General features: G+C 37.7%; 2 protein-coding genes across 2 annotated transcripts; both read right to left on the reverse strand.

The window, feature by feature from the left end:
* Positions 1-7,790: 7,790 nt before the first annotated feature.
* On the reverse strand, positions 7,791-8,729 carry LOC124959029 (olfactory receptor 52E4-like). The gene has a single exon (XM_047517684.1). It carries the CDS (start codon positions 8,727-8,729, stop codon positions 7,791-7,793), a length of 939 nt encoding a protein of 312 aa, XP_047373640.1.
* A 12,197-nt stretch (positions 8,730-20,926) lies between these two features.
* On the reverse strand, positions 20,927-21,904 carry LOC124959526 (olfactory receptor 52E8-like). Its single transcript, XM_047517945.1, has one exon. It carries the CDS (start codon positions 21,902-21,904, stop codon positions 20,927-20,929), a length of 978 nt encoding a protein of 325 aa, XP_047373901.1.
* Between the last annotated feature and the right edge of the window lie 3,499 nt (positions 21,905-25,403).

The following is a 25,403-nucleotide window of genomic DNA, read 5'->3' on the forward strand; positions in this document are numbered from 1 at the left end:
ATGCCAAATGGGAGGTTACCATGAGTGTTCTCATATCACATTATCTGTTCATATGTTTGTGTCTATGCATATGCTCTGGTATTTGCTGAAACTGGTTTGCTTGTTTGTCTCTGTGAATGTAATGCTGTGTGCTTCTGTGTAGTGTCTGCCTTGTGACAATCGATCCAGGTCATTCTCAACAATGTGTCCTCTCTCTTGCTACTTATCTTGTAGATAGATGGCACTGTACAGAGACTCTGGCTGATCCCCTGGAGCTCTACTGTCCTACAGATCAGTTTGGTTACTGTTACTGGAGCCCTCTTTCAACATAACCAGGGAACCAAACTCACCTACCTCTGCCCAGCATCTGAGAAGTCATTTGTCAAGGACTGGATGCCACAGACTGCAACCGGAGTGTGACTGAGTTCTCAAAATCAGGGCCCAGAAATTTTACAGAAACTCTGGTCCCTTGGGAAAAGCCTCCACAAGCTAGGCGGTGTTTCTGAACCTTGGATATGGAACAGAAGATTTTCATATCCCTGAGGATGGAGCTCTGATTTCTAGTCAGAGACTTTTGGTTACCAGTGACCTCCTATCTGTGCATCCTCTAGTCAGTACCCTCCCCTGAACAAGTCCCCTGATTCTCATCAGGCAAAGGCATAGGGGTCTCACACCAACACCTTGAATCCCAGTGTGGTACTCAGTGAACATTTCCTTTAGGCAGAGAGGCATCAAAGGCAAACAAAGCACTGTAGGAAAACCCAGAAACTTCTCAAAGTCAACTCAGAAATATGCATAGGTTAATAAGTGGCAGAGATGTGATTTTAACTTGTTTCCAAACCTTGAACTAGATCTATCTCAAGGTTTGTAACTACAAGAATTACATTATATGATTTCTGTGAGCATTTACTGACTCTAACACTATATACTATTAATTAACAGAAACATAAAAATAAATATATATTTATATAAAGGGAATAAATTTAATGTGCAGATTAAGGACATGACTTCTGACCCACTTCATTTGTTCTATGATTTTGATCCACTTAATGTGTCATTCTAAGTCAGTCTTGGTTTTCTTACATGAAATCTGAGAAAATATTATGTAAACTTGTAGGATTGTTGTAATGATATAATAATATAAGGATCAGAAAATGATCAGAAACTATTAGGCACTTATTGATAAATAAACCATGACTATTAAGATAATTTTTAACAACCTTATCTTTTAAGTTTATACTTGAAGTCAGGGACATTTTCTGGTTACTTTAACTTTAGCTCTAGTTTCTGTAATTTGACAGTTGATAAAACATTTCTTAACCTCTCTGAGACTCAGGCTTCCCTGTACAGTTCACATAAGTCTTAAAAATGACAATATACATTTCACATGATTTTTCTAAGAAATAAGTGAAATAGTACATGTGGCTAGAGTAGCAGCATGTTTGAATATAGATCCAAACACTTCTTAAAATGGATATCGCTCTCATCACTTATTTGAAATAGAATTTATTGGTGTTCAAAACCAAATTAAATATCAGATATAGCAAGAGCAGCTATCTCTTTAGTTCCCCAGATTGCTCATATAAAGGACCCTTATTTATTTGTTCAAGAAATGTATTTAGTTTGAATCTATCCCAGTTATTGACTCTTGCTTTTATTACTTGTACTATGGGAGTCATGTTAAGGAAGTCTGATCCTAAGCTGACATGTTGAGGATTTGTACCTACTCTTTCTTCTATAAGATGCAGGGTCTCTGATCTGACTCCAAGGTCCTTGATCCATTTTGAGTTGAGTTTTGTGCAGGGTGAGAGATAGGGGTTGAGTTTCATTCTGCTGCATATGGATTTCCAGTTTTCCCAGCATCATTTGTTGAAGAAGCTATCTTTTTTCCATTGCATGTTTTTGGCACCTTTGTCTAGTATGAGAAAACTGTATTTATTTGGGTTTGTGTCTGTGTCCTCTATTCTGTACCATTGGTCTACCTGTCTATTTTGGTGCCAATATCATGCTGTTTTTGTTACTGTTGCTTTGTAGTATATTTGAAGGTCTGGTATTGCGTTATCCCTGTTTCCCTCTTCCTGCTAAGGATTGCTTTAGCTTTTGTGGGTTTCTTATTCTTCCAGTTGAATTTCATGATTGCTTGCTCTATTTCTGTGAGGTACGTCATTGGGATTCAAACTACAAAGCATTCTCTCAGCAAAGGATACTATCGGCAATGTGAAGTGAGAGCCTACAGAGTGGGAAAATCCACTCATACTTCAGATAGAGCACTAATTGCCAGAATATTTAAGAACTCAAAAAAGTGTACACCAGCAAAAATACAAATAACCATATCAACAAATGGGCTAAGGATATGAACAGACTCTTCACAGAAGAAGATCTACAAGCAATCAACACATATATGAAAAAATGTTCAACATTTCTAGTAATAAGGGAAATTCAAATCAAAACTTCCGTAAGATTCCATCTCACCCTAATTAGAATGGCGATTATCAAGAATACAAGCAACAATAGGTGTTGGAGAGAATGTGGGGAAAAAGGTATTCTCATACATTGCTGGTGGGACTGCAAATTAGTGCAGTCACTTTGGAAAGCAGTGTGGAGAATCCTTAGAAACCTTGGAATGGAACCACCATTTGACCCAGCTATCCCACTCCTCGGCCTATACCCAGAGGACTTAAAATCAGTATAATACAGTGATGCAGCCACATCAATGTTCATAGCTGCTCAATTCACAATATCCAGATTGTGGAACCAACCTAGATGCCCCTCAGTTGATGAATGTTTAAAGAATCTGTGATACACACACACACACACACACACACACACACACACACACACACCATGGAATATTACTCAGCCATAAAGAATAATAAAATTATGGCATTTGCAGTCAAATGGATGAAATTGGAGAATATCATGCTAAGTGAGATAAGCCAATCTCAAAAAAACCAAAGGACTAATGATTTCGCTGATAAGTGGATGATGACACATAAAGGGGGATGTGAGGAAGGTAAAAATGGGGAAGGAGGGACTGTATAGAGGGAAAAGACGGGTGGGAGGGTTGGGGGTGAAGGAAAAGAATAACAGAATGAATCAAACACCATTACCCTATGTACATGTGTGATTACACAAATGATATGCCTGTACTTCATGTACAATCAGAGAAACAAGTTGTACCCCATTTGTTTACAATAAAAAAATAAAAAATAAAAAACTGTATTTAGTTTCACCACTAGATGTCAGTAATGCTCACATGCCAAACAAATGCTCCTGAATGAGATATTTGTTGGACTCCTGCTGAAACAATATAATAATTAGATGCTCAACAAATAAAAGCTAAATTAGCAAAATCTCTTTTGTTTTTTGAGGAATACGAATGTGTAATTATCAAACCAACTATATTCTTTGAACAAATAATGAAAGTTTTTCTGTGAGCTATCAGGCTAACTGCAAACTTTCAAGGTATTTTAGGTTTATCTTTGTTTGCACAGCTCCAAGGTTAAAACCATCTTATTACGAGGAACCTTTGATTTGTTTTTGCAATACAGTAATATAAAGAAGGAAAGAGAAAGTACTAGGGTTTCAATGGATTGTACTATGTTATATGCTTTTATGTATATGTCAAAGTGAACCCTTCTGCTCTGTATAACTCTGATGAACACACAAATGCAAAGGACAAATATTATTTATATATTCTTTTTAAAAATTGATAATCTTACCATACCTTATTATGTTGATGTGTTTGAATTATAATGTTTGTCCAGGTTTTAAAAGGGCAATGTTTTCTTCAATTCATATGAATCTTACGAATTTTATGAAAGGTTACCCGTAGCATGTCAATTGTTTCTTCACTTCACTTTGGACCTTGGAGAAGTAATGCTATAAAATTATGTAGGAAATCTAGCAGTACGAACATGGAATATGCATGGTGATTACATGGTTCATTTCATTTCCCCCACACCAAACCTCAGTTCAAACATACTAGATTTACAGTCAAAGTGTGTTAGTGTAAATAATTTTAAAACAACATTATTTTAGATAACTCGGGTTATGTAAAAGGATGCAGAGTAATACAAATGTGTTCTAACAACTCAGAACAAAAAGGGAGATAGTAGCTAATATTATAGATAAAATTCTGAAATAAACAGCAAAGAAGTATTTGAAAAGGGAACACATAAAAATGCTGGCCTTCAAGTCTGTTTAAAATGTTCCTCCAGCTCTTCACTGATGTGGGCCAATGTGCTGTCTGTGTCCTCCTTTGACTCTCTAGCTACACTTGTTCCCTGTGCTGAGGACATACGACTATGTACTGCAGAGATATCTTCCTTTGATCTATGGTATGGGGTTGGGTTCAGAAAAGGGAACATGCCAACAGGAGGGGAGCAGGAAGCTGTGGTCAGGATATTGTTCTGGTTCTGCTGCTCCCTTACTGCAGGTGGCTTGAGTGTCACCATGGGTCCTATGAGTCCTTCACAGTAAATCTCAATTCCTGACATGTAGGTTTTTCCACCATGCTTTCTTGGTCTCTAGATTCCAGGAACTCCTGCCAGTCTTCCAGAGAGGATCTGTAAATATCCCTAAAATTACTGTCCCTAATGTCCCTTGTGGTTTCCCTAAAACGTCCACATACTTGGATAAGTTTAAGGGGCTCAGCTTCAATTTGTCAACGTTTTTTTTTCTGGAGCCTTGACTAATATTGACAAAACAGTTTTAACCCGTTCCTGTAGATTCCTATATCTAAACTCAATCAATCAACCAACCAATTTTTTGATTCTGGGAATTATGCCCAGGAGCGCTTAGTCACTGAGTCACATCTCTAGCCCTTTTTAATTTTGTATTATGAGAAACAGTGTTACTAAGTCGCAGGACTTTGCTACTTTGTTGAGTCTGCCTTTGAACTTGGGATCTTCCTACCTCAGCTTCCCAAGCCACTGAGATTACAGGCATGCACCACCAGGCTTGGCCTAAAGTTTCTTTTTGTGCTTCATTGGTATTGACCACAAATACCAGGCTTAACCATTGCATTCTTAAAAATGTGAATGATCATTTTTTCTGTTCATGTTAACTTTTTGTAAGAAATTTTATAGCATAACTGTAGAAAAAAATCTTCCACCACTTGGACTATTTAGACCCTAGTTTGTGCATTTGTAGGTGACCTCTTCTAATGCTGACCACACTGCTTGTGTTCACATAGTGCCACCAGCTGGAGTAGGGGTGATGTGCTGTGGGCAGGGTGGGAAGAAGAGTCTCCTCCATACATGGATGGTCAAGCAGGACCCAGATTGAAAGTACATGGTGGCATCTCAAAGACTCTGGAGTAGCACAGATTCCCTGGGTTCAATCCCCAGTACTCAAAAACAACAGCAGCAACAACAACAACACACACACACACACACACACAAAGTAGATAAAAAAACCCACGACTCTGGAGAAGATTAACCACCACTTTGGTGCAGATGCCTGACAGTTGATGTGGAACCTGCTGAGGGGTTGGAATGATCAATCTGCGTCCTGGTGCCAGGGCTGGGGGTTTGTGATAAAGTACATGACATCTGCTGCTCTCTCTGCCACTCTGAACATTAAAGATAGAAGGCAGCCTGGACTTTTGGACAAAGATAGGTGAGATGCAACACATGGCATGAGCCCAAGGTTCAATGGTGAAACTTTGGTAAACTAGAGTCCTAACTACATCTTGGGTCTGATCTAAGAATCACGTCAAATCAGCATGTCTGCACCATTATTGTGGCCTAATCTTGTGTGATTTCATGAAAGAAAACTACTGTTCAGAGGAAAATCTCATCTGTTCACCAAATCACTCTCTTGAAACCAAGTCCCAGCCACAGGACCCTATGACAGCCCAATAGACAAGAATCACAGAGCTTCTTAGGGAAAATGGGTAATTCCACAAGCTGGTGGGAACAGAAGGAAGATAGTCACAGAGTTCTCTGCAGACAAGAATTGGAACTCTATGAGTTTGGTTCAGAGTTAGGTCACATCACCCAGAGAGCCTTATTGTGGCTATACTCCAAAGTGGACTTCTAAAATTTTGAGGAAGCTGCTCATGGTTTCCTGAAAAGGGAGCCCAGATCAGGGACTCTGCACAGCCAGGTCTAAGCTTTTCCTTTCTTATTCCCCCAGCGTACTGGGGATGGAAACCAGTGCCTTGCTTATGCTTGACAAACACTCTACCACTGTGCTACATCCCAGGCATAAGTCTGGTATTGCAGTTTGTTTATGAACCACTTTACTATGTGCTCCAATCCACACAGTGCATACTATTAGGTTTATGTTTAAGCTTTCCCACTTCCATAAATTTATGTGACAGGAAATTTGCCTTATACATGCTACTTGCATAATATGCCTTATACAGACTTCTTAATATCACTGAAAGATGAAAAATCTTTTTTAGTTAGCATGTTTGTGTGTGGTACAGATATTGACCAGGATGCTTACCATTCAGTACCATGGACCATGGTGATAAAGACCAGACCACGTTCAGTCACTGTTTATTACTGATCTATTGCAACCACACTCAGACAGTTTCTGGAGTCTCCTTCTTCATTATCAACACCAACCCTAGGCTATGTTCTGTTGCCTACTTTTCTAGATATCTCCACTTGAGACCCATGGTGTGATCTCACATATTTACATAGAATATTTTCTACTCCAATCTTGTATGAGTTAAGAATTGCTGGTCAAAGAATTTATCTGAGTGATCTTCCTTCTCTTGTTACATGAAAATTATGTAAAAGATGAGTGTGACCTATCTATTTTATGTTCATGAGTGCCTCTGTTTCCTTGGACCTCTGTCTTTTTATTTGTAAGATAATGGGATAGATCAGGTTTAAATGCATTTCCATCTTTAAAAATTGATATTCCCATAAAATTTTAAGAGTTTGAAGTGGATTTCATAGAACAACAACACTTGCAAAAAAAAAAAAAAACCCAAGACAAACTATAACCCATGCACATAGACCTAGGAAATTCCACAAGATGCTATAGGTGCAGGAATTGTACTTAGCTGGGGTCAAGTTTCATACCAAGACTTGCCCAGGTCCACAGAAACTGAATATAATTGCTCTCTTATCTTCTTGAGTTTACCTGCCTTATTTCCTAATAATTTATTCTGGTATGCTTTTTAGTATTTTACATATTGTCCTATAGGCCTAGAGAAAGTTTCCAAACACATGACATGAAGGACACTTCTGATTTTTAAGCAAGAGTTCTGTAATCAGTTGCTAATTTCAGATGAGCATTTCTTTGACTTATTTTAAAGCAGACCACAATCCTCAGTTGTATCTGAAGTATGGAAATGGAACTGCATATTGGAAATGATAGTAAGAATAAGAATGAAAGAATATTAAATTAAAAATAAATCTAGAGAGGAAGACAAAATTTGGTATCAGTATAAAGAACAGAAAACGGTGAAGCATTAAATGTTCTCATCCAGATGTTGCTACTAACCACATGGATTGAACCTTATTTTTTCATCTACAATATTATTAGATCTGTGTCCTTCAAGGATCCCAACTTACCTCATGACAAGATATATGGAGAGATGGAGAGAGTTCTACTTCAAAACTACTGATACCTCCAGCCTCCTCTCTATTAGTCTTTCCTTTTGTCCAGCTACGTGGAAGGAGATAGGGAGAATGGGTAGCACAGGTAGTTTTGCTGTCAGTGCTAAAGCACTTCCAAACAAAATGAAAGATGTAACTATGAGTTAGTATTACGGGATGTTTAAAATAGAGCTACATTATTATAACTTGAGTTGTATATAAATATGTTTACCCAAACTTTATATAGTTCTATTCTTTTTGTATAAATATCTTTACAACATGCTCTCGAATCTGCTTGGTCCTAACTCCATAAATGACAGGGTTAAGGGCAGGTGGGATGACCACATGCAGGTTCGCCAGAAGAATATGGATGTACTGGGGAATGTTATGGCCAAAGCGATGTGTCATGAAAGAAAAAAATGCTGGTGTGTAAAAGCACAGCATGACACAGACATGGGAACCACAAGTATTGAGAGCCTTTAGTCGTGCGTCTTGAGAGGGAAGGCGGAAGACAGCTCGAAGGATGAGCACATAGGAAGAGGCAATCAGGATCACATCCACAATAATATGAGAAATCACCACAAGTCCATAGATTATGTTGACCTTGATGGGTGCACAGGCCAGTCGGGCAAGACCCATGTGCTCACAGTACGTATGAGGCATGATGCGATTCCCACAGAAGGGCAGTCGCAGAATGAGAAACACAAATGGAGTCACAAGAATTAAATTTCTTCCGATGACAACAGAGGCTAGGATGCTGATGGTTTTATTGGTGAGGATGGTGGTGTATTGGAGAGGATTGCAGATGGCAACAAAGCGGTCATAAGCCATGACCACCAGTAAAACAGTCTCCATGCCAGTGAACATGTGGATGAAGAACATCTGAGTAAGGCAGCCTCCAAAACTGATCTCGTGGAGATTGAACCAGAAGATGCCCAGCATTTTGGGGATGGTGGATGTAGATAGGCCCAGATCAATCATAGACAACATGGCCAGGAAGTAGAACATGGGCTGATGAAGACTGTGTTCAGTCTTGATGACAAAGAGAATGGTGATGTTCCCCACAAGGGAGGTCAGATACACAATGCAGAAGGGGAAAGCAATCCAGATGTGTAGAGTTTCCAGTCCTGGTATTCCTAGCAGGATAAACAAGGGGGGATGAAACTGGGTAGTATTGATGGATGGCATTGTCTTAGCGGGTGTCAACAAATTCCTGTCATGTAAAAGCGGTCTTGCTTTCATTAGAATCTTCTCTTATTCAGGTCCTGGAGAGACAGGAAAATATCAATGCACTGGAAGGAATGATATGTGTAGTTAATTTACAAACATCTGAGATTTTGTTCCTTTCAAGGATAATTGAAAATTACTCAACATGTGCTATTGTTCTGAGATCTATCACAGGCAATATTGCCCATGACTTCATTTTTTCTAATTCATGAGATCTTTGAAAGAACTGGAAATACTTCACATTGTATTATATATCCACATTTTATGACGTTCCCTTCCATCCATTACTTGGGGAAATCACCGTGTCCATTGTTTCCTGAATTGTCTATAGTTAAAATGTCCAGTCAGTAGAGAAAGGGACCAGGGGAAAGAAGGAGCAGAGCAGAGAAAGGTGGCGGTACTGGGAAATGAAATGGATCTAATTATATGGTTATATTGGGTACAAGTGCAGATATTTAACAAAGAATCCCACTATTGTCTACAAATATAATGCACCAGAATGAAGGAAAAAAAGAAAAAAAAATAGTGTACAACAGGTGAAAAATAAAAAGTCCTCAATTCAGAAAAGATTTGTTGACATATACCATCATCAGTGTTTTGATTTGATATAAATCTAAGAATTTACCTCAAGGATCTAATGTAGTCACATGACAAAAGGAAGATCAATTAGATGTCTTAGAATTTTCTGCATTTGAAGTGTGCTTCCCTGACTACTCTGTTTATTCTATGAGAGTATTGCTATTTTTTTATGTTTCCTCATCTTATGGAACTGCCTTAGTTTCCAATCCCATATCCCCAGTCCCTTACTTATTCTACAGTACCCTAATACGCTTCTAAAAATGCCTTTTGAGATTGGCTTATCTAAGTGAGATAAGCCAATCTCAAAAACTAAAGGACGAATGATCTCGCTGATAAGCGGATGAGGACATATAATGGGGGGTGGGAGGGGCTAGCATTAGGTTTAGGGTTAGGTTTAGAGTTAGGCTAAGGACAGCGGCAAGAATGAAGGAAAGAAGGACTGTGTAGAGGGAAAAGAGGGGTGGGAGGGATGGGGGGAGGGGAAAAATAAAATAAACATCATTACCCTATGTAAATGTAAAAAAAAAAATGCCTTTTGCTTATCAGACAAATTATGTTTATCTTCCTTACAACATACAACACCATTAAATAACATATAACAGTATGATATGTCCTAAAATCATGCCTTCCTTCAGGTATGAACAGATCAAATATCTAATAAATTTCATTAAATTATTGTTAAAGAATCTTCCTTGGTCCCTTAAATGTAACAAAGAAAAGTATCTTCTTTTAATCCTTTTTATCCCCAGGATACTGTAATACTCTGAAGCAGCTAACATAACCTGATTCCATCATTCTTTGCCTACAGAATGACTTCTGCTCAGGTTAAAGAACAAGGGAATATTGATTTTAATATCCCTAACATTGAAATATGAGGATTTGGTTCCAAGTTTGTGTGTGTATTGTGTGTGTGTGTGTGTGTGTGTGTGTGTATAAGAGAGAGACACACAGAGGAGGGGAGAGGAGGAGGGTATGATTTTATGCATGTTGTTGCATATATTAGTTTTCCTGTAACTTTGCCAGGTAGTTACCACATGCTAGGAATATCTAAGCAAGGGAGTCAATAATCTCCTGTTCCATATGAGAGGAAAGGAATGTCTTTTTGTCCCAGAGAAACTGGAGAGTATTGTACGAGCACAACATTTGCCAGTGTTGAGGGAAGATGCCAGGCTGAGAAATCAGAGAGAAACTATTTGTGAAATTTGGAAAACTCTGAGGAAATAGCTAGGGTGATATGTCAATTTCAGTCCAGAGTCATTCTCATCTTCAGGGTGGAGGTTTGCAGCCTGACCCTTCACTAGCAGAGGAAGAAGTGTTCAGGGGAGTGGAATAGTAGACTAGTCTTTCAGAGTATATCAGGGCACTTACCCGTCACAGTTTAGACCAGGGTGCTTGCCTTCTTCCTGCTACAGCTCTGAGCCACAAGCAGTGGCAGATAGTGTGATCCAGAAGATTATTTCCAGAAGGCAAGCACGTGACAGTGCACATTGATAAGTGCACAGTGATAAAGGCGCCAGCCTTGCGGTCCATTGCAAAAGTCAAATTTGTAATAGTTGAAGATCTTTCCTTCGACTGCCCACAATGCTAACATCATTGAGCTCATGATGTGTTTTTCTCTGCTGAATCTTTATTTCTCTGACTTTAGTACAGTATTAAGTGTATTGACACTTTGACAATTCATACCTAGAATGGCTTAAAATTCTGCTGTGCCATTTGCTCACTGGAGACCTTTGGACAAATTCCTTTACCTTCCAGATCAGTATATTTTCCTACAACATTAGAAAAAATAAATCTAAGTGACATGGTTTATTTTATAAGGCAGATAAGATCAATATAAGTCAAAGAACTAGCTCAGAGTACCCCAAAATACTATTTGCAAATGCCTCCCAATATTGTATTGTTTTTTAGCTTCAGATGTTTACAAAAATTTATGTGCTACAGAAATAACTGACTTGTTTATAAAAAAAAATCATCATTTATAATTAGTTCATCTTTGATTATCAGATGAAATGAAAGAGGTGGGAAAGAGAATGGGCACAGAAAAGGCCAAAGAGAAAGAGTTTCACTGGGCCAGACATTCACACTTATTTTTAAATCTCTGTTAATACTGACATAACCCAACTTTGCTCACTTTGGGAGGATCCGTATTCTTTCTTCTGTCTCCAAAGCTCTGTGGAACCAAGGCAGTTGATGAGAATGGGTAATAATCTCTATTTAAGCACTTTTTTAATTTTTTTTTTGGTACCAGGGGCATTTTACCACTGAGCCTCATCCCCAGCCTATTTTATATTTTATTAGACACAGGGTCTTATTAAATTGCTTAGAGCCTTGCTATGTTTCTGAGGCTGATTTTGAACTCACGATCCTCCTGCCTTAGCTTCCTCAGCCACTAGGATTACAGGTGTACTGGTTCCAGTGTATTTTAGCGCTTTCAAGACTGAGTCATGAAGGAGGCTAGGGAAGCAGGCTGAGTTTGCTGTAGGTGTGGTACTGATTTACACATCCAAAGGCTTGGATGTGGCTTCATAAAGTTGATAAGACTTGAAGAACATAGCGCAGACCAAATGTTTGTCATTCTCTTGGATATTGACATTAATCACCACCCAACCCCCAACTCAAATACATGACAGTGTCCTGCAGGAGTGTCTTTCTGTCTTATACAAGCAGAGAGAGTTTAGTTGCTAGCCTTTTCCCCAGGCAATATGTAAATTTGCCAGTCTGAGTAACAACAATAAATGAGTAACTTCCATTATTACTGACAGTTGGTGTGGTCATGACTACATGATTATATTTGTGAAATTCTGGCTATAGCAAGTATAGTGGGTACCTGTTTATTTGTGTGTGTGTGTGTGTGTGTGTGTCAGGCGGTGGGTGGTGTGTGATAGAAGGAGAGGGAAAGAAAGAAATGGAGATGAAGAACAGAGAGACAAAAAAAAAAAAAAGAAATTCTGCCTATGTGTATTACTCATTGGTATGCCACAGTTCTCAACTGTGGACACTCTACCAATCCTACATGCTCTGATATATTCATCTGTGGAGATAATGGTGCTTGGGATAACATTTTGGCAAAGAGAAGCTTCCTGTCCTCTTCTTTCCTCATTTGCCCTTTCCTTCCCCTCTCTGTAGCATCTCACCTGCCCTGTTCAAGCATTCTTACCTCTCACATTTCTTGTCCAAGCCCTCACTTGGAGCATATTTGTAACATGACCCAGGTTCTTAAAGATGGTGCTTGGAAGCCTGGTTAAGCCTCTGGGCCCCAAGCCTGCCTGGTCACAGAGAGCAAACTTTATAGTGAGTTCAAGCATGTCCCAGCATCCCTGAGCTTGGTCTTCAGAGTCCTCTGGGTATAAAACTGGGAATAAAGATCATTAAGTCTGTCTAACATTTTGCCTCCCCTCCACCACTGCATCTGTAGAGAAACACTGTACCAGATATAACCCCTTAGTGTAGGGCAGGAGAGGTGGCATGGAGTGTGAGGAAGGGAGATATGCTGAAGGGAGGAGACTGTTTGGGAGATGAATTGAGTCAGACTCTCTCAGTTCACTGATTATATTAAATCCGTACTATAAAGTCTTTAAAACGTGACCTCTTAGGAAACTGCCTCTGGCAAATCTCTGTTTTGTTTAATGCAAAAATATAAATTCTGATTCAATTTGGTTATTGTCACAACTGGGGATTTAAAAGATGAAGGAGTAGAACTCTCAGACAGACCTTGTAGACTTGTGGCAGCACATGAGACTCTGTGGGGGTAGCTCTGTTCATTGTCAGAGTGCATGCCTTCAGATACGGCTTCAGCTTCTTTCAAGCCAGCTGGTGTGCTTCCTAGTTTATAACTATGGTGGGAACACATAAAATCTCTGGAAAACACATGTTTAATTCATTTGGTTGATGGTGGAGAAAATTCTACATTTTCCCAAGAAAACTAGTCTATTGTCCTTTCAAGTCAGAGTAGAGTCATAGTCGTGTGTCCTGAGAGTCTCCCTTCCAGGATGATGAAGGGGCCTGATGGTGCCACCAGGGCAGGACATGGGTTATGATTTTCCTGACCCTGGGTGAAAGGGACTGATGGACAATTGAATACATTAGATATTCAGTTGTTATGTTTTTCTTCTAAGTTCAGACTTTTTTAAGTTGTTAGCACAGAGAAGGAAATGTCTGTGGTCCAGAAGAGACTCTGGTCTGATCTGCTCTGTTTTCTTGTTCATTGTCTCTATTTTAATTAATGAGAAGATTATGATCTATTTCCTGCCTTTCCCTCATTGAATTCATCTTCCCTAATGTATCTGCACTTGTTTTCCCCAACTGAGCCTGATTCTCTTCAGTCTATGATTAAAATTTCTTCCTATGACCTCTACTGTGTGCATGGCATACTATAGACATTTTAGGATAAAGTACAAGCACTGCTGTTGCCAAAATCCTGAACTCAATATTCTGTCAGCCTTTTAAACTTTACTTGTATTTCATGACTTCATGATGCATATCCTTTTATTTGCTGATTGAAAGTCCTACATACAAAGTAACTACCACTCATTTCTACTTATTTTGAACCGTTCCTCAATAAACCATGTTAGTCTTCCATACCAACCAAATGAATATGATGATCTCTGTGTCTCTTGTATTTTCATATCAGCATTAAACATTATCATAACATGGACATTTTTAATTGAATTTAGTGTTTTATATCTTTCCCATTCTCTTAATGGACTTTCATTTCAGTGATGTTTAACCCAATTTACCTAGCACACTACCTTCAATGTGAGAAGTCCTGAGGTATTATTGAATTACATTATTTTGGGGATTTTAAAATTCCAGTTCTGAGGTTCATAATACCATATGATTATATACCCTAACCTGGTCCTATGCCAAAAATTATTCCACTATGACTTATGGAATCATATTTTCTTGAACACCAGTATTATTGTTGCCTTAAACCATTTTTTGATGTTCTATTGATTTTCATTTTGAGATAGAAACCCAGGCATTCCCTGATGGTACTACTTCTTCCTGAAAACTTTTTAGGGATTGGATGTTTTCCCACTAATACTCTTCACACTGAAAAGCCTAAAGGAGGGCTTCTCCTCATTTATTCTCACTGTTACTTGTGGAATAATCCACTTTTCATCCCTAAAACACAAATCTACTTTGATGCTCATGACATAACACAGTCAATACCCCTAGTTCCTTGAAGATTTTGAAGTCTGACACACTGCTGCTTTGTTGAATATTTTACCAATATGTCTTGTTAGTTTCATTTTTAAACTATGATGAAAATTTTATGTTTGTTATGACTGCTTCTATATATGAGTAAAGATTATATTATATTCCTAGGATCACATTATAAGTCAGTAGGTTATCACATCTTTAGCTTTACAAAATATTGACAAATTGAGTCCTGGTTAATTGAACTCTTAACTTGCTCTACACCTTCTTGTAGGCAGCTGAATGTGGTCTAGACAATGATGTTAACTGTTTTCATTATAAAGTCATCACCATCTTACTTGTGTGCTGTCCAGGAAACTTTCATATCTCCTTGATTGGGTGATTCTCTAGGATCAGGGAGGATTATTTAATGTGATCAGCAAACCAAACTTGTCTTATGGTGTTTGCATTTTGCATCGGTTACATCATTTAGCTTTAGTGACATAATAAACTTCTTTAAAGTTAGTCAATTAATATGATTAATTCTTTTTTCCAGACACATTTTTCTTTTTTAAGGTTATTTTGGTTGTGATTTTTATTGGTGCATTATAATTATACATCATAGTGGGATTCCTGGTGACATGTTCCTAGTGCACATAATATAATTTGATCAATTCCATTTTCTAGTACATTCATTCCCTTCTTTCCTCCCTCCCCACGGTCCCTTTCTGCTCCCTTCTGTTTTCATGATATCTCTTTTCTTTCCTTTAATCTTCCACGTATGAGAAAATATGTACCACCCTTTTGGTTCAAGATTGTAAGGGTTGAATGAGAAATTATTTGTCTGGGCTCTCTCACTTTGTCTCTTCCAGCATTTGCTGTGGGTCAAGTCATAGTTTGGCTGGATGATGAAAGACAGTCTCATTTTAATTCCCCCAGGGATTATAGAGTTGAGTTCAGGGCTCTTTCTCATTGTTTTTATTCTTCAGCAGGTCAACTAGGACTCATTCAGGATGATCTCAGGGTTTTAAGTGCTACAGCAAGAAACTCCGATTCATGAGCTTCTTTTAAGCTCCTGCTTGCATCACGTTTTTGAATTTCAAAAGAAGTCATATGCCTGCGCATACTCAGGGAGTAATAACATAACCTCATTATTTGATGGGAAAATGTTCAGCATCATGTTGAAAGGACAGTGATGCAGGCGCAGGACACTATCCCATGGATCTAAGTTGGCTATGCATTTGGTTCTGCCCATCTATAAAACCACTGTGCATTCTCTGGTGCTCTGCGGTGCTGTCATGGATCATGCCTGGATGTCTTTGTGTCTGCTTCTGTACTCTGGAGTTCTACCAGTTTGTTTGCTGTTGTATGAGTATCTCACAACTTTAATTAATCAAGTTATTGAATGGAATAGGAACTGTAATAGTATAAACCCTAAAATATCCTTTATGATTGTCTGGTTTTTTTTTACCTTTTAAATCTATATTACAGTTTGTAAAGAAAAACAAGTGGGAAAATAAACTCACAGAAATTTTTATTGTATTGAATACATAACTTAAGAGGATTTAAAGAGTAATGATTGTTTTAGATTATCTATCTGGTTTATCTTTTCATATATTTGTGTTTTTAAAAATTATATTTGAGAATTATTTTCTTTCATTAGAAAAGTCTTAAACATCTTTTGTTGGATTTAACTCAAATTATATGATGTTTCCTAATACTATTTAAAAATGCAGTAGAAAAATAAACTGCCAACTTTGATTTCTATACCCTGAAAGAGATATTTTCATTGGGCATAGAAATTTAGGTTGGCAGTTCATTTTTTCCACTATAGTTTTGGAAATATTTTTTTACTGTCTTCTTGGTTTCATAGGTTTTCAAAAAAAATGTTTGCCTTCTGTTTCCTTATTGCTCATATGAAGATATGTCTCCTTCTGTGACAGCTTTGAAATTTTTCTCTTTCTGTTTCCCCATGATTTTACTTTGACTGTCTTGGAGAAGGTGTTTTTTTTTTTAATTTTATTTTTAAAAATTTATTTGTATTGCAAACAAATGGGATACATGTTTCTGTTTGCATATGGAGTAACAGCATACCATTTGCATAATCATACATTCACATAGGGTAATGAGGTTTGATTCATTCTGTTATTTTTTCCTTCCCCCCCACCCCTCCCACGCCTTTTTTCACTCTCTACAGTCACTCCTTCCTCCATTCTTGCCCCCCTCCCACCCCCCATTATGTGTCATCATCCACTTATCAGTGAGATCATTTGTCCTTTGTTTTTTTGAGATTGACTTATCTCACTTAGCATGATATTCTCCAATTTCATCCATTTGCCTGAAAATGCCATAATTTTATTATTCTTTATAGCTGAGTAATATTCCATTGTATATATATACCACAGTTTCTTTATGCATTCATCAACTGAAGGACATCTAGGTTGGTTCCAGTCTGGCTATTGTGAATTGAGCAGCTGTGAACATTGATATGGCTGTATCTCTGTAGTATGCTGATTTTAAGTCCTTTGGGTATAGGCCGAGGAGTGGGATAGCTGTGTCAAATGGTGGTTCCATTCCAAGTTTTCTAAGGAATCTCCACACTGCTTTCCAGAGTGGCTTCACTAATTTGCATCCCCACCAGCAATGTATGAGTGTACCTTTTTCCCCACATCGTCTCCAACACCTATTGTTGCCTGTGTTCTTGATAATCGCCATTCTAATTGGGGTGAGATGGAAAATTAGGGTAGTTTTGATTTGCATTTCTCTTATTACTATAGATGGTGAACATTTTTTCATATATCTGTTGATTGCTTGTAGATCTTCTTCTGTGAAGTGTCTGTTCATATCCTTAGCCCATTTGTCGATTGGGTTATTGGCATCTTGGTGTAGAGTTTTTTGAGTTCTTTATATATTCTGGAAATTAGTGCTCTATCTGAAGTATGAGTGGCAAAGATATTTGCCCACTCTGTAGGCTTTCTCTTCGCATTGCTGATAGTTTCCTTTGCTGAGAGAAAACTGTTTAGTTTGAATCTATCCCAGTTGTTGATTCTTATTTTATTTCTTGTGCTATGGGAGTCCTGTTGAGGAAGTCTGATCCTAAGCCAACAAGTTGAAGAATTGAACCTACTTTGGCTTCTATAAGATGCAGGGTCTCTTTTTAGTTTTGATTTTTTGCTTGATTTCTTTAATAAGTTTTGTAATCTTCATTTAAAAAGTATTGCTTCTAATCTATATTTTAACTTTTAATGACCCAATTATATCTACATATAATAGTTATATTCCAAATCTATATTGTTTTTCATATTTTCCATCAACTTATTCCTTTAGATTTCATTGTAGATATGCCATTTTGATAACTCTCAGGTTATTATCTCTGCAACTGGGTATGGTACACTGTTACCTCAGCTACTGAATACATATTTTAAATTAACACAGCTTTTAAATATAAAGTTTCTAACTGATCATTATTACTTCAGTTCATTGCTGAAACTTTTCATCTTACCAACTGATTTATTGTATATAATGATAATAGTTCTTTTATAATCCCACTGTCTGATTTTCTTTTGAATATTTTCATGTTATCTTTCTAATTGATTTTTGGTTTGGTAATTATTATCCTTTTCATTTTTGAAAAAAGATTGAATGCTGAGCATTTGGGACAAAACTCCTTGTCAGAATACTTTGAGGCTATTGGTAATGTTACCTACTGTTTTGGTCAGCCTTTTCACTGCTGTGACTAAGACACCTGACAAGAACAATTTTAGAAGAGGAAAGGTTTATTTGGGGCCCTCAGTCCACAGACATCTGTCTCCATTCCTTGGGGCTCAAGATGAGGCAGAACATCATAGCTGAAAAGCACAGTGGAGAAAAGTGGCTCAGGACATGAAAATTAGGAAGCAGAGAGAGACTCCACGTACCAGATACAAACTAAATAGCGGAAAGCCATGCCCCCACTACCCACCTCCTCCAGTCACACCCTACCTGCCTTCAGTTACCATTCAGTCTGCATCAGGGGATTAATTCACTGATTGGGTTTAGGGAGTCATAACCCAATCATTTCACCTCTCAATCTTCTTGTCTTGTCTCACACTTGAACTTTTGGGGGACACATCATATCTAGACTATAACACTCACCCTAAAGGGTTTTACTTTAGTCTTAGTAGACCATTACCATAAGAGCACTGATTATTATTACTTCCGAGTTCATTGCTTCATTCAGATAAGGAACTGAGCTAACTGGAAACCAGACTACATAGGTTTTGGTGGTTCTTTTCTGATTTGCCTTCATTTCTTGGTATTCCCTCAATGGTTTGTTTTCTCTGTTTTTTGGCAAACTCTTACTGGTTAAATGCCAGTGCAGAATTCTACCTGATTCCATGATACTGCTAAAGTTTTCATAAACATTAGTCTCTCTTAGAGCTTCTCAATTAGAAAATGCAGCGTGCATGGTGAGGAAAGTCAGGGTCTGGTGGCATCTTTCTTAACTTTGTTAGTTTCTGAATCTTGACATTTTAGCTTTGCTACTTCATTAGCTCTCCCAATGCCTTAAAACATTTTAATCTGTCCAGTTTATCTAAATATGCATTTTCTTGGCAGAAGCATGAATCTGAAATAAGGTAGTTTATAATTAATGAAAGTGAAAATTTACTAATTATCCTATCCTAATATTCTTGTAATTTTTAACAAGTTATCAATAATCATTTTGACTTAATTATAACTTGCTACATTCCTTTGTGCATAAATCATGCTTTTCATACTACTAGGCACTATTTCTATATGTTTCCAGTTTTTTTTTTTTTTGCCAGAGTATATCTTAAATTTTTTTATGTCTTTGGAAAAAGATTTGATTAACTTTTTGTCATATTTCTGAAAATGCCTTCAGTTTTCTTGTTTTGGCTATGGATTCTAAGAGAAGAATGGAGGAACTTTAGATTATGTAGAGCAAATGAGAGGGAGGAGGGGGTGGGGGTATGAAAGATGGTGGAATGAGACAGACATCATTACCCAATGCACATGTGTGATTACATGAATGGAATGAATCTACATCGTGTACAAACATAGAAATGAAATGATGTACCCCATTTGTGTACAATGAATCAAAATGCAGTCTGTAAAAATAAAAAAATGAGAAAAAAATAAAAGTATTGGAAGTAAAAGAAAAAATTCAGAACCAAGTTTATCTATAAGAACAGAGGAACAGTAATATGATAGTGGGAGGGTACCCATGGTGTTTTCATCATGTTTGTAATATTTTATAGCTAAACTGGAAAGTGTACATATTGGTGTTAGTGTTCTTCTTATCTAAACATTTTTGTATGCCTGAATTATTTTAAAATAAATTTAAATGAATAACCATGAAATAATATCGTGAATCAGAAGTTCAGATAGATTTTTGCCACACATAAAAGGACCACATCAAGTGGGTAGTTGACACTTCATTACTTTAAGGAATAAAAAATATGAAACTAGATAAATGTATAATTAAATTGATGATAATAAAATTTTTCAGACATTAGTTTTTTTAATGATTACCTCAATATTAACTCTTCTTACTAAAATTGGAAGATCCTCATTAGTAACATTTTAAAAATATTTGTCTTATGTAAATTAGTAGAAATCAGTAGGAATGTCAGAGAAGAAATCAGTGAATAAACTGCGAATAGGAACTTCTAAAATCCAATTTGAACTTTTCTTTGCTTGAGTAGCATTCTACTTAAATTATTGGCTCCTTTAAAATTTTTTTATTGTAAATCAACATTCTCTTTTCTGCTGCCATTTATGAAATCCATGAATTTATTATTTATTTAGTTTGACCATTTTATATACTTTATATTAACTTTCCCATACTCCAATTTTTTTAAGGTTCTTTACAATCTGTTTTCTGTTCCCATCCACTTTTTCACGTTTTTTTCTTTTGAAGTTCATGAGTATTTTTATTTTTTTCTGACAAATTTTCATACTCAAAGTCATCCAGTTAAACGCCAATACACAAAATAAATAAATAATTATTCTTGTTCTCTCTGTAAGGTGTGACTCAACTCCCCCCCTCCATATCTCACTCCCTATTCCTCCTCTTCATGTGCATTATCATTACCCAATACCAGTTCTCCTGTCAGGACCACATGGCCTCTAACTGAATATCACTCTGAAGGAAATTGTGTTACTACTTTAAAGAGATCTATAGCCAGATAGTTCTAACAGTAAGTTCTTCCCTCAATGAACACAAGTGCTCCTCCTTGAAACTAACTCTTGTACGGCATATCCTGTGTTAGGACTCCTTAGAGACGATGTACTCACATACACAAGCACACATGTCTCCAATAATGGTCAATATTTCCTACATAGGTATTTATGTATATATTAGATGTATAAAATTGAAGATGAATTTGATAAAAAGATTTCTTTATTAATTTTTATCATACATTGCATTCTTTTAGGTATTATTGTAAGTTCAATAACATGAACAAGCTACCTCTTGTGCAATCTTTTTTAGCAAAGAGACTCTTGACCTGCTCCTGGATCTGCTTGGTTCTGATGCCATAAATGATTGGGTTGAGGGCAGGGGGAATGACTACATAGAGATTAGCCAGGAGGATATGGATATACTGGGGGATGTTATGACCAAAGCGGTGCGTGAGGAAGGAGAAAAGAGCTGGGCCAAAGAAGGCTAAGATGACACAGGTATGGGAGCTGCAGGTGTTGAGAGCCTTCAGGCGGGCATCGTGGGAAGGAAGGTGGAAGACAGCACGTAAAATCTTAGCATAGGAGATAATGATAAGAAGCACATCCAGGAACAAGATAGAAATATTCCCTAGACCATAATAGACATTGGCACTGATGCTGGCACAAGCCAGACGTGCCACTCCCATGTGCTCACAGTAGGTATGAGGGATGATTCTACGCCCACAGTAAGGCAGCCTCAGGAGGAGAAAAACGATGGGTGCAATCATACACAAGCTTCTTAGAACCCCGGCCGCAGCAATCACCCCAATGATTCTGTTGGTGAGGATTGTGTTGTACCTGAGAGGGTTACAAATAGCCACATAGCGATCGAAGCCCATGGCCAGAAGTACAATGCTCTCCATGACTGTGAAAAAGTGGACAAAAAAGACTTGAGCCACACAGCACCCAAAGCACAGCTCCTGAAGGTTGAACCAGAAGATGCCCAGCATCCTGGGGATGGTAGTGGTAGAGAGACTCAGGTCGATCGCCGACAGCATGGCCAGAAAGTAGAACATGGGTTGGTGGAGTCCAGGATCAGTCCAGATCACAAACAGAATGATAAGGTTTCCCACGAGAGCTGTCAGGTACACAACGCAGAAGGGAAAGCCAAGCCAGACCTGTACAGCCTCCAATCCCGGAATTCCCAAGAGAAGGAATGAGGAAGGGTGGGGCTCAGAGGCATTGGGAGAAGACATTCTTCTGCAGGCTCAGGGCAACCACGGTTTTAAAGGTGGCTGGCGGTTCCCCTTGGGCAGTGTCTCCAGACCTCATAGAACTCTACAAAATCCAAAACAAAAAGAGGCTTCAAACAGAGGACTGATAATAGGAATGTCTCTCTAAAGGCCTTTGATTATTTTCCTTTCCTTCCACTCTCCATCATAATTCCAGTGACACTCCTTATTTGTACCAAAAGTGGGAAAGGATGAGCAACTAAGTAGAAGCTAACACCACAGGTCTTCTAAGATTATGGGCTCAGAGAAAAGAAATGTAATTACTCCCCTCTTCTTCAAGAAAAGAGCATTATAAGGAGATAAGAAACATGATGATAATCACTACCATAATAATAATAGCTATGTTTAATTTGAAATATGTATTATTTTTCAGACATTGTATCTAAAATTATTTATATGTGTCATCTCATTTAGTTCCCCCCACAATTCCCTGACACAAAATACTACTAGTATCTGGTTTTATGGAAAAGAAAACTTTTGATAAAGTTATTAAATTTCCATTTGTTTGGAAGATTGTAAGCCGAAGAGTCAAGATTTGAAAACAGTTTGGAACTAGGCTATGTGACATTGATTTGGATCTGTCTGTGCAATACTTGCTAATGGAGGCAGTGATAGAAATAAAAGTAAGGTCTGAGGAGAGTGAAGGATCTAGAATAGACACAACTTCCTCACAGGAGAGTTATTCTGTCAATTTACACTACTGGGTTTTGAGACTTTCTATAAAGCTATAATGGGACAAATTTGAGAATCGAGAAACAAATTCACACATTAGCATCCAGGTTTTTAAAAGTAAATATTGCTGAGTGTGATGGCTCATGCCTATAATCCCCAAAACTCAGGAGGTTGAGGCAGGAGGATTGCAAGTTCAAGGCCAACTTGGATAACTTGGTTAAACCCTGTTTCAAGGTAAATAATAAGAAAGGCTGTATGTAGCTCAGTGGTAGAGCAATCCTAGGTTAAATCCCTAGTACTGTTGAAAAGCGAGAGAGAGAGAGAGAGAGAGGAGAGAGTGAGTGGAGGAGAGTATTATATTATGCATGTTGATGCACCTATCCAGGTTGACTGATGCCACATGATCAAAAACCTCCACTCCAAGTCCTTCTCTTGATCTTTCTGGCATGGTTAGCCCCTAGCCTAAGACCTGGTATTTCCAGTCCCCACTTAAAACAAAGACACTCCTAACAAGTATGGTGTACATTACAACCAGAAGCCAAGAGCAAAGGTCGGACGTCTTGAGGGCAAACAAAATTCTTTGTTGCTGTTGTTGTTGTTGTTGTTGTTGAACCCAGGGCCTTGTGCATGCAGGGCAAGCACAATACCAACTGAGCTATATCCCCAGCCCCCAAAGTCAAATTCTTTACTCTACATTTGCTCATTTAGTTACAAGGCTTTCATTTTTCATTGCTGTGTCTAAGCTCTTTACCTCATGCTTCACCTGGGGCCCTGCATTCAGTCATAAATTTAGATCTCCCCATAATCAAGTTTGGGTTCAGTCTAATCCCTTTGAAGCATGAAGACTGAAGAGACACCAGCAGCTGATCACCAGACTGCATCCTTTTCTTTAGTAGAGTGTGTGTGCAGCCATCTAACTACAAAGACTTCAAGCTCATTCCTCTATCCTTTGCCTACTATGGCTTTTCAAAATCAAGTTGAATATCATTCACTCTATGTCCATAAAGGCAATATGTGTAGAAAGAAGGAGCAAAACATAGAGTTTTAATGTGTGGCACTGAGGCACGGGATAGAGTCCTAATTCTGTTCTTGTCCTTCCAATTTTATGTAAGTTACATCATTTTCTGAGTTTTGGTTTTATATAGAAATTAGCATAGTACTATCTGCAGTATTATTGGGTGAGGTAAATGAGGTCATATATGTCTGAAATATTTTAGGTGCCCATCAAGTATCTAATTCCCCTACTTCTTCCCAACTTATTCCTTCTCTATCCCTAGATGACAAATATGTGATATTTCACTCCCTAACACAGTACACTAGGTCTTGATTCAATTTTTGTGAGTCCAAATTCCAGGTCTAAACATACACTGCAAACACTTACCAAGATTTCCTCCTCTGTCTCAGGGAGTCATGTAACAACTGTGCCTTTGGTTTGTGTATATGTATGGTTCTAAAAAGATCAACAGTGCACCTTCAGAGATGTTAGTAAAAATGTGTGTGTGTGTGTGTGTGTGTGTGTGTGTGTGTGTGTGTGTTGACAGGGTGGAAGATTAGTAATGAAGTCTCCAGGTGCCTGAGCATCTTCTGTTCAAGTGAATAGTAATTCCCCCTTGTCATTACATCAGATAAGAGAGCCTTCAGGGAAATCTGAACATTCGGACCCTGACTTGGACAACTGTCAGTTCTTGTTATTGCACATAATATTTATGACAGAACCCATTTTATCTTCTGCTCTCCTTTCTGAAACTTCAGTCTGTCTATGTACTACTTGGAATAATCCTTTGGGCCCTGTTGGACATTTACATAACCCGTTCTGTTTCTTTTTATTTTCACAAAATGCTTATGCTATATAATTTACTATTTAAAAATTTACAATTTACTGAACTCTTTTGTCTTTTGCAATTATTGCTGATATTTAGTTCTAGGAAGTTTTGAATACTCTAAGAGTAAGAACTATATCTACTGTGTGGTCATTACCCCTTCCTCCCTCCTTTCATCTCCTGAGAACCAATACTCTGCAGTCTGCTTCTGTGAATTTTCTCTATCAGCTTTTTGTGGATGGTTCATATAAATAGAGTCATGTAATATGTAGCCTTTTGTGTGTGACTTCTTTCACTTAGCCTAATAGTTTCAGATTGCATACATATTATAGCATGTAGCAGTATTTCATCCCTTTTAATGCGTAGGTAGTATTCCATTGTGTGATTAAATCATATTCTGTTTATATATTCATCAGTGGATGGATATTTGGGTTGTTTCAAATTTGGCTATCACAAACAGTGTTTCTATAAATACTGTTTGCACAAGCTTTATTTGTTCTCCTGTTTCCATGTCTTTTGGATATACACATAAGGATGGAATCTGGGGTCTTCTCATAATTCTCCTTCACTCTCTGAGGAAACACCAAATTGTTTTCCATAAAGACTGCACAAATTTACATTCTTACAATGTCTAAGGCCCTCCACACCCACATCCTAAGATGTGTCATTTTCCAACTTTTAAACCTGCAGCAATCCTAATGGTTTCCTAGTGGTATCTCGCTGGGTTTCAGATTTGCATTTACCTAATGACTAACGATGTTGGACATTTTTATATCTTCTTTAAAGAAATGAAAATCAATTGGCAATTTATAATTAGCTCTATTTCCGTACTCTATTTTCTGGTCTATTTGTTTATTAGTCCATATTAGCAGGAACACAACACTGTGTTTATAATTATAGCTATATGTGTAATAGGTCTTAGAGTCTGTTTAAGTTCTTCAAATGTGTTTTTGTATATTTTTCAAGGTCAT

This window comes from Sciurus carolinensis, chromosome 11 (assembly GCF_902686445.1).
Source record: "Sciurus carolinensis chromosome 11, mSciCar1.2, whole genome shotgun sequence".
NCBI lineage: Eukaryota > Metazoa > Chordata > Mammalia > Rodentia > Sciuridae > Sciurus > Sciurus carolinensis.

Excerpts from the sequence above, each read along its gene's own strand:
- LOC124959029 (XM_047517684.1), bottom strand. The coding sequence starts at position 8,729 with ATGCCATCCATCAATACTACCCAGTTTCATCCCCCCTTGTTTATCCTG.
- LOC124959526 (XM_047517945.1), bottom strand. The coding sequence starts at position 21,904 with ATGTCTTCTCCCAATGCCTCTGAGCCCCACCCTTCCTCATTCCTTCTC.